Source organism: Ornithodoros turicata, unplaced genomic scaffold (assembly GCF_037126465.1).
Source record: "Ornithodoros turicata isolate Travis unplaced genomic scaffold, ASM3712646v1 Chromosome76, whole genome shotgun sequence".
In the NCBI taxonomy this organism is placed as follows: Eukaryota; Metazoa; Arthropoda; class Arachnida; order Ixodida; family Argasidae; genus Ornithodoros; species Ornithodoros turicata.
In genome coordinates this window covers 180,379-190,448 of record NW_026999391.1, presented here as the reverse complement: position 1 = coordinate 190,448, position 10,070 = coordinate 180,379, and the positions used below count along the sequence as shown (strand labels likewise).

Here is a 10,070-nt window from a genome sequence, read left to right as displayed (position 1 = left end):
CTCGTTTTTTGCCTTGATCATCCGTGGCACGTTCAAAATGTTATGCGTCGGGCACCTCAGATTTTCATCAGACGATTTCGTGCCTTGATTCCAAATTGCCTCTGGAGTCGCGCGTAACCTATGATAACATTCGTGGACGAAATCCTTGCAGTGGAAATTAGCAGGCACCACTGTCAGCCAAGAGCTTCGCACTGCTTGGTCTTTCGGCAGCTTATAATAGGTAACACTTGAATGCCCCAATGAATTGTTCTAACAGCGTAGCACCGTCGCATCTTCGACAACTTCGCCGTGGCATATTCACGAATCACATCGCTCCAGCCCATAAAAGGCAAGGTCAGAACAAGGAAGTGCACTTTCCAAACGACGCTGTGCCAAAAAAACATTCACATGCTTTGTTTCCGGCTTAGCAACAGCGTAACAGCTGTTCGCTTATGTACGATGCACAGAGGAGGAAACGAAAGAAGCCAAGCAGCCAAGCCAAGAGTCCACGCCAAGCCAAAGACTGATAAACCCAGAGCAGTGACGTCGGTGCGCCCGTGCGCAGGGTTTCCCGACGGTCTGACGGCCGGGCATGGGAACTAAAAAAACTGTTTTCTAAAAAACTACGAACAGTTGGAGCAAGATATTTCGCACACATATTCAGTGTTCGGTAATGAACACATAGCGCGAGTATCGCTCAGTTCTGCGGCACTTCAAAATCGGCATATCTGACCTTTAAGTGTGTGTAAGCTTTACCACCTTCTCTAGGCGGTGCACCAGGGGTGACGGTGACCTGTGCTGCGTGTCTCCACCGTTTTCAATTTCGTGGCCAGCATTACCCCTTCATGCCCTAGTTTGTAGGTATATGCAGTGACAGTTTTGTGAGCAAGGATCAATAGGTCTGCGTCATGCTGTTATGCCTATTGATATCAATGATTCACCTACACACTCGTTAGCAGCCCAGTAATCCAGCCTGGGAAATCGCGAGGAATATTTGCTGGTGATGATGGTGTTGTTTACTTTTGTGCTCAACTTCGCCAGCCAAATTTACAAGATAAACCATTACTTCCTACCAATGCCATCTTCTTTCCAGTAGTGGAGAAGTAATTGGGCCTGCACGCATAAGGCCTGTTCGGAGTTAGTGTGGTGCACAGAGCCCATTGGTTTGTGACTAGGGAATACATAACTAAATATGGCCCCAGAGCAAGCCAGTGCCTGTCTTCAACATTGCAGTGATTTCTTCTTACTATAGCAAGCTACCTGCAACGTGTTCGCGACATGCCGCTCTACAACACAAATTGTGGGTGCAGCAGCATATAATTGAGAGTTTTGCCAACGAGTGTGTAGGTGAATCGTTGATATCAATAGACATAAGAGAAGGAAGCAGACCTATGAGGTCTGGCACCTGCCCGCCCACCGAGGTGGAGGAACGCGTATTTCGTACGTAACCGGAAGTTGCAAGGGCGTCCACCCAGAGTGTCTTGGGAATACCAGACTCTGTTTCCAGAGCTTTTACCAGACATGTTTCATGAAGGAAATAGAGATGACGTCTGCCCTTTGAGGAGGAGTTTGTACGGGTTACGACACGTCAGGCAGGCAGTGGGATGTGAGGCTTGGCGAGTTTCTGAAGAGCGTGTGCGAATCCACCTGCAAATCAGGTCCTCGTATCTATTTCGACAACCCCCATCTTCCTTCCATCATCTCTCCTTCCTCTTTCCTTTTTCCTAAGTGTTAGTTCAATCTCCTCTTTACCTACCCCCTCCCTTGGAAATGTAACTGCTGCCACTATTCTGAGCAAGCAGACTGCTGCAGACATCTCTTCCTAATAAACGTCACTTCCATCAAAACCACCACCATCTTGTATGGCGACGTTGTTTCGGTTGATTTGATGAAAAACGAACGGCGTACGCCATTTTTTGTGCAAAAAATGGCGTATTGTCATCAAGTAAAAAAAAAGAAAAAGAAAAGCGCACGCCCCTGTTTTCAGCAAATCAGGGGAAAGAACGGTCACTGGGCATGGTGGTTGGCTACGTGCGTGGTATGTGGTGAAGTTCCTTTTTTTTCAGGGTGCCACCACGATCAACATTTATTTCAGTTCTCAAAAGTACAATGGCGTCTTCATTGCGTACCGCTAAGTGGCGTGAGAGGCGAACACTTTTATTGTTAAGCTTCCACCACACCGGCAAAGTTGGATAACTAGCACTGGTATTATGTAGCAGTGGCCAGACAGCAACACAGCGTTTGCCGCAGTCGTCGCACTAACAATGTAGACAATGTCCAATGACAATGTAGGTAGCTCTCCTGCTTGATGACAATACATACAATGACCCGTATAACTTGTGCAATATTTCTTAAATGCAGTCCTGGCGCAAATTTGTTGCGCAACGCAATGCGGTGCGCTGGTGCCGGGAGGCATATTGCTCCCGTGTGTTACTCAAGCGCTATGTGGCAGAAAATCACCTCACCTGACCTCACTACGAGCCTGTTGTCAGCCGAGAGTGCCCACTTCCGGCGAAGCAAATGGAGCATGTTGACTCAGGGCCGCTCACGCAATATGAAGTTTTTACGTCTGTCTCCTCAATGACGATCGGAAAGTGCCCTGGCATTGGTGGCCTCCCAGTTGAGTTTTACAAGCGCTTCTCGAGTGTGATTGGTTCTTGCATGACTCGGGTTTTCAACATCTGCTTAACCCAGGAGTTGCTATGTCCCAGCCTGCAGAATGGTGTTGTTGTTCTTCTGTGCAAAGACAAGTCTCGAAAACTGGACCCAGATGTTTATCGTCCGATTACTTTACTGACGAGCGATTATGAGATCTTAGCTAAAACTCTTCTATTGCGCGTTTCACCTCTGTTGGAGAAGGTGTTACGTCCTTGCCAAGCATGTTACGTCCCCGGCAGGTCCTCAGACCTTCATAGAATCGCTCTTCGTGATGCCATCCACTGGATTAACAGTGGTCATGCCCCCGCTGTGCTGGCGTCATTCGATCAGTCCAAGGCATTCGATCGCGTGCGACACGCATACCTGTTCTCTCGGCTGAGGGCATATGGGTTCGCCGTTGCTTGGGTCAGGTATGTGGAAACGTTGTATAGGGGCGCTAGAAGCGTTGTCCCTGTCGCTGACGGGCTGTCTTCCTCCTTTGATGTAACTTGTGGGGTTCGTCAAGGATGTCCCCTCTCACCCGCCTTGTACGCCATTGCCATCAACCCTCTACTCGAGAGACTGTGCTCGCTTCCAGTTACATTGCCACTGCCCAATGGATGCCCCCACCTGTTTTTGCGTTCGCGGACGACATCTCTGTGATCGTTTCTCGCGAGTGTTCCCTAGGGCCCGTTTTGAAGGCGTTTGAGGATTACGGAGCCGTTTCAGGTGCAAGACTGAATAGATCAAAAAGTGCAGCACTGTTTTTGAACCTCCAGCCTTCCTGCGGGGCTCCTTTCTGTGTTCCAGTGAGGCCAGAAGTCAAAATTCTTGGCGTGACTTTTGATTGCACTGGCATATCTACCGTAAATTGGCCACGAGTGTTTAATCGTTGCAGAGCAGTCCTGCGGCAGCTTAAGTTTGTTGATTTGCCCACCACTTTTTCGCTCATCTGCTAGTGGCCTGGTACTACAGTCGCTTGTGGTTTTTAGGAGTCGTTGCCACACCGCCAGCACTAATTCGTACTGCCATCACTAGGCACGCGTTCCGTTTCCTCTGGGGCGGTTCGGTGGAGTGGGTCGCGAGGTCCCGCTTGCACCGTACACGTGACCGGGGCGGCTTAGCCTTGCCGGTGGTGCTCGACAAGTTACTTGCACTTCAGTCGCGCGTTTATTTCGAGGCATTGCACACTCCCGAACACCCAGCGTGCGCATTAGTTCAGTACTCTCTGGGATGTGCTACCAGGTGGTTCGTTGAGAGCCCTAGGTTTCGGCCTAGGTCCGAAGTCCTGCCTCATCAATACAGTGCCTGTGTTGATGTTGTACGGCGTTTGCGACTCCAGCTTCCGGACGCTGACATCCGATTATGGGCTGTCAGCGATTTTTATACAGCTATCCGGGAGTTGGAGTCTTATCCCTCAGTTCCTTCGGTGCCGACGAAGCTGTCTTGGCGTCGAATCACTGCCGGCTGGCTAGATGCCCGCCGCGCCAGTCTTCAGTGGAAGTTGGCCCACGACGTTCTTCCTCTTCGCGAGCGACTACACCGTTTTCACATCTCTCGCTCTGACGGTTGCCCGTCTTGCGGGATGTGTGAAACCGCTGTTACGAAAGGAAGCAGACTTCAGGGTTGCGACCGTCTTTACTGGCCCGTATCATACATGTAACTACCTCGAGCGTAACCCGTTCTCCCCCCGTCCCGTGCACCCATGCTCTCTTCGTCGTCGCTTCCGCTCAATCCCTAACACCATCCCCGCCGGGGGTTGGCTGGACGTCGACTTCCAGCCGGGAAAGCCGCTGGACGGGGCGTGCCACGGATGATCCATTCGGGAGGCGCACCACGCATGCGCGTACGACACCGTCTCTCCCACGTATGACTCGTGTCACTCGACCGACCTTCCAAAAGGGCGGACGGACCCTATCCTCTTGAACCAGCACCACGTCTCCTTCGTTGAAGAGGGTCTCTTCCGCCGTAGCTCCGTGGTGTGCGGAGCGTAGAAGTAGCAAATACTCTCGCTTCCACTGTGTCCAGAACTTCCGCTTGGCCTTGCGGACGCTTTCGAGGCTCTGGTACAGCTCGTGACGGCCGCCCGAGGATGGGACAGCTTCCCAGGCTTGATCGTTGGGGAGGGAAGTGGCACGTTTACCCAGCAAAAAATGTGAGGGCGTGAGAGGCTCCGGGTCCCCGGCGTCGGTGCCCACGTGCGTGAGTGGCCGGGAATTAACGACGGCTTCCACTTCGCACAAGGTTGTGGTCAGCTCTTCAAAGGTTAAACAGCCTCGCCCCAGAGATCGCCTCAGAGCCTCCTTCACCGTTCTCATCAGGCGCTCCCACCATCCGCCCCACCACGGAGCACGCTCGATGATGAAGCGCCACTCTATCCGACGTTGGGCGGCGAAGTCCTGAACGTCGGCGGCAGCGACCAACGAGAGAACGGCGGAGCATTTGTGGAAGGTCCTTGCGTTGTCGGAGTAGACGCACGAAGGCATTCCTCGTCGAGAAATGAACCGCCGAAAGGCGAGTAGAAAGTCGGGCAGGTTCATGGACGATGAGAGCTCCAAATGCACAGCTCTGGTCACGCCACACGAGAAAAGGACGATGTAGGCCTTAGAGCTTGAAGACGAGCCTCTGAGGTACAGAGGTCCCGCGAAGTCCACGCCGACTACACCGAACGGCTCCGACTCCGTGATTCTCTCGCGTGGTAGCGGAGCGGTGGGAGCAGTCCCAAGTTGTGGATGATGTTTGCGGCAGGTGAGGCAGGTGTGAAGCACACGTCGTGTTGCTTGACGGCCGCGCAGTATCCAAAACTTGCTCCGGACTTGGCTCAGGGTGTCCTGCACGCCCGCGTGAAGAACGCGATGGTGGGCGTCCACTACGACGAGGTCTGTAAAACGATGCTTCGCTGGTAGCAAGACAGGGTGCTTCACTTGTTCGCAGTCGGGGAGTTGATGGAGACGTCCGCCGACGCGCATGATGCCGAAATCATCGAGGAAGGGCCTGAGATCCCGTACGGACGAGGCAGGGGAGAGCTTCTTGCCGTTGCTAAGGCAAGAGATTTCGCTCGGGAAGGCTTCCTGCTGTGTGCGATGCAACCAGACCCGCTCGGCACGAGTGATTTCTGCACCCGTTAGTGGCCCCGATGTGTACGCTAGGCGGCGGCGGCAATTGTTACAAAATCGAATGATCCAAGCCGTCACACGCAGCAGCGTGGAGAGAGTGCTGTAGCTGTAGAGGCTCATCCATTCCGTTGTGCCTACCACTGGATGGGCTGACGAAGGCTGTGTGACCGCCTCAGATTCAGCTGTCTGAGGATTGCCGGACTCGACAAGTTTTGCGTCACGGCAGGCATCGCTGACGTCGAAATCTGACGATGACAGGCGTTCTGGCCCTTCCCACCACAGGGAACTGTTTTCCAGGGCAGTGACTGAGATTCCTCGCGTCAGGAAATCAGCCGGATTGTCCTTTCCACTACAATGGAGCCATTGCTCTGCTCGGGTGCTAGACGTGATCTCGACTACCCTGGATCGGACGAACGTTGGCCACCGATCCGCGTCGCCGCGAATCCACTGAAGCGCGACGCACGAATCCGTCCAGAAGTACGCTGGTGCCATCGAGAGAACATTCACTGCCGAGATATGCCGGTAAAGGCGGGATGCTAACAAACAGGCAAGCAATTCAAGTCGAGGCAGCGTCACTTGCTTCAGCGGTGCAAGACGAGCCCTCGCTAGAAGGAGGTGAGCAAAGGGATGCCCGTTCCTGGGACGAATGCCCACGTACACAGCTGTGCCGTACGCCCTCGGACTAGCGTCGGCGAAGCAATGAATCTCCAAATTCTCTCCTTGGTCAGATTGAAGGACACAACGTCGAAGTTGCAGTTGAGTTATGTGGGGCAAATCGGCCTTCCAGGCTTCCCATGCGCGGGTCTTGTCCTCGCTGATAGGGGCGTCCCAAGGGCAGGCCTTGTGCCATAGGTCTTGGAATAACAACCTCGCTGTGACGACAAAGGGCGAGAGGTAACCTAGCGGGTCGTAAATCATGGAAAACGTCTTCAGCAATACGCGCTTAGTGGGGCCCCGCGAGCCCGCAAAGTTTCGAGCGCGGTCAACGTTGAACTGGATACGGTCAGTACTTCTATTCCAAAGGATGCCCAAAACCTTGACCACCGGGTCGCCGCTCGACGCATCGTCATAAGAAATGCCGTCTTCCAGGAAGGCTTCGCGAAGTGCTTCGGAGTTCGACGTCCACTTGCGAATTTCCATACCGGCCTCCTTGAGGATTTGGCAGGCGTCATCGTAGACTTTCATAGCATCCCCTTCAGACATGCATCCCACCACCATGTCGTCGACGTAGAAGCCTGTCTTCAGTCGGGGGACTGTAGCCTGGTACACCGCGCTGAGGGAGTCGAAGTGGTGCTGCAACGTTGCGGCCAGGAGAAAGGGGCTGGAGGTTGCCCCGAACGGAACCCGTGTCATTCGCCATTCCTCTATGCGCGGTTCTTCATTGGCCACAGGCGTGGCGCTCACCCACAGAAACCGCAGAAGGTCCCTATCCTGCGGGCGAATCAGGATCTGTAAGTACGCCTTGCGAATGTCAGCGGTTAACACGACGGGGAAGCATCGAAAGGTGAGAAGAAGGTGAAGCAAATCAGCGTTAATCTTGGGCCCTTTCATTAAGATGCTGTTGAGGGATGGTTGACCGGCACGGTGCGACGACGCATCAAAAACGACACGCAGCTTGGTGGTGACGGCGTCTTGACGGATGACCGCATGGTGAGGCATATAATAGACATTCTTCTCGTGGGCGCTCGCTTGCTCCACTCTCTCGGCATGATGTTCGGAAAAGTACTCCCGGATGACAGTATCGTAATCTCGTAATAGATGCGGGGCAGAATGAAAACGCCGTAGTTGAGAAAGGAGCCGCTGTGTCGCAATCTCGCGATTGTTGGCCTCTGGGGGCAGTCCTTCGCCGTTCACCATCAAAGGAACAACGTAGCGTCCACCCGATTTGTCAAGAAGAGCGGAAAAAAGGGCCAGTGCAATGTCGGCCTTTGGGTCCGAATCGGGGTCAACAATTCCTAAAGAGTCTAACCTCCACATCTCCGATGGATCCAGATGGTCAAAGTGGTCGCAGTCACATGATACAGAGCCCACGGAAATCATGCAGGCGGTTCCGTCTTGGGACTGCCGCTCCACACCCTGTACGACCCACCCGAAGACAGTCTCCACTGCTGTCAGGGTGTCTGACAGACGCTCCACGCGACCGGTGACAGCTTTGCAATAGTGGTCGGAACCTATAAGAACTCCTATCTCATGCGTGCAGCTCGTGTCCGCTAAGTCCAGGCCATACTGCCACATAGCTTGCGTGGTCGTCTCATCCAGGGGTGGCGTGAACACCTTGCACACGTCTTCCATGCCGAGAGCCTCGACATCGACGAAGGAGGAAACATTTGACAACGCGTGCAGGCGGACCCGGACACGCTCACAGCGGAATGACTTCGGATGATGGCTGGACGCAAACGAGCAGATGGGCATCTCCTCTTCCCCGTCAATCTCGCAACGAAGGTCTCTTAAAAGGTCACGGCGAATGAACGTTTGCTGGCTCCCCGTGTCAAGCAGAGCCCGGATCTGCTTTTTCCCTGCAGGTCCCGATGCCCATACAGTTGCCGTCTGCAGGTGGGCGACTCCGGATCTGCGCGGACAGACGTTCGTGGTGCTGGTTGACACAACGGACACGACGGTGGTGAGGGAGATGTGGCTGTCGGGCTGCATCGAGGCGTCATCAACGTACTGGGTTGCGACTAATGCGCTCCCTGCACTGGAGGATGTTGACGTCTGCGGTTGAGTTAGTGGATTCTGAACATCCCACAAGATCGTGAGATGATGACCACGGCATAGGGAGCAAGATAGCTGCGCGGCAGAGCCGCATCGTCTGGATATATGGCCAGGCTTGCCACATTTGAAACATCGGCCGGTACGAAAGATGCGGTTCCTCTTCTCCTCCGGTGGGACGCTGGCCGCACAGGACTCCAGGCGATGCTCGGTCGACAAACATAATGGGCATGCAGCCTGCGATGCTCCGGAGTGGTTTTGTGCGTCTAGTCGTGTGGCGGACAAAGCAGACGCGGTTGCTGGTCGCAGAGGAACGGCTCTGGACGGACTGGTGAGTGTGCGAGGGACGTGAGGCGCCTTGTCGTGACTTAGGGCTACCTCCTCCCGCGTTTCAACTTGCACCTTCAGAAAAGAAAGCAGGTCGTCAATCTCTTCGATAGTTCCGTCGCCGTCTTCACGACGTTGAAGACTGGTTTCTGTCCTCCGTCGTTGGCGAAAAGAGACGCAGAGTTTCTCGGGGAGGCATCGCACCAGCACCCGACACAATATGACCGCGTACTTCTCCCGACCGATGCCCAATGCGTCAAGAGCAGCAACGCGCATCGTTACTTCATCGTAGAGATGTCTCAGCTGCTCGACATGCTGCGCGGTCGGAATGGGGCGCAGCTCCAAGAGCCGATCGATGTGCTCAGCACTAAGCAGGTCTGATCTCCCGAATCTGTCCTTGAGTATCTTGATGGCAGACGGATAGGTATCGCCGCTGATGCGAAGCCCCTCAACCGCCCGTTTTGCAGCGTCGGTCAGGTAGGTGGCTAGATACTTAAACTTCTCCACGGGCGACAGGGCTTCGTTCGAATGAATGGTGACATCAAAGTGCTCCCAGAACTGGTGCCATTCTGAGAGCTTCCCGGAAAACGACGGGATCTGAAGCTTTGGAAACTGGACAGTGCGGAAGTGTCCTGCAGAAGACTGCGAGCGATCGGGCATCACATTCTGGGGCTGCGTTAGAAACAGCCGTGCACGAGAGATAGCTTCTTCGATGCCCTCTTCATATTCCATGGCGGCGGAGACTTCTGCCTCCATAGCGTCTTCGGGAGTTTCGTCCAAGATGCTCCGGTCCAAGTCGGAGAGCGGTTGACGCTTGGAAACGAGGTAGTCCATTGCGACCTGAACATCAGCGGCGGAGGGCTGAGGTCGAGCCAGAAGCTCAGTCAGGCGAGACTTAGTTCGGTTGAGACCGCTGCGAACTCCGGCACGCGCGCGACGTAGGCGTTCCATCCTTGTAGAGACGACGTACGGGTATAGACGGGCTTCAACGGGGTCCGGCTCCTTCCTGGTGAGGGGGGGTACTCCCGGGTTTCGGCACCAAAAGTGTTACGAAAGGAAGCAGACTTCAGGGTTGCGACCGTCTTTACTGGCCCGTATCATACATGTAACTACCTCGAGCGTAACCCGTTCTCCCCCCGTCCCGTGCACCCATGCTCTCTTCGTCGTCGCTTCCGCTCAATCCCTAACAACCGCAGAACACTGTTTCAGACGTTGTCGTGTTCCTCTTTTGCTGTGGCGCAGAGTAACCCAGATATTTCAGCTGTCTGCTGTCGCCTGGGCCACCGTACAGTTCCTGGAACC

The 10,070-nt window shown here is 54.3% G+C and overlaps 1 protein-coding gene across 1 annotated transcript; it reads right to left on the bottom strand.

Annotated features, from left to right (window-relative positions):
• Positions 1-4,346: 4,346 nt before the first annotated feature.
• On the bottom strand, positions 4,347-9,719 carry LOC135374554 (uncharacterized). Its single transcript, XM_064607494.1, has one exon. It carries the CDS (start codon positions 9,717-9,719, stop codon positions 4,347-4,349), a length of 5,373 nt encoding a protein of 1,790 aa, XP_064463564.1.
• Between the last annotated feature and the right edge of the window lie 351 nt (positions 9,720-10,070).

Bases quoted from the DNA above. Each gene is read 5' to 3' on its own strand.
- LOC135374554 (XM_064607494.1), bottom strand. From the start codon at position 9,719: ATGGAACGCCTACGTCGCGCGCGTGCCGGAGTTCGCAGCGGTCTCAAC.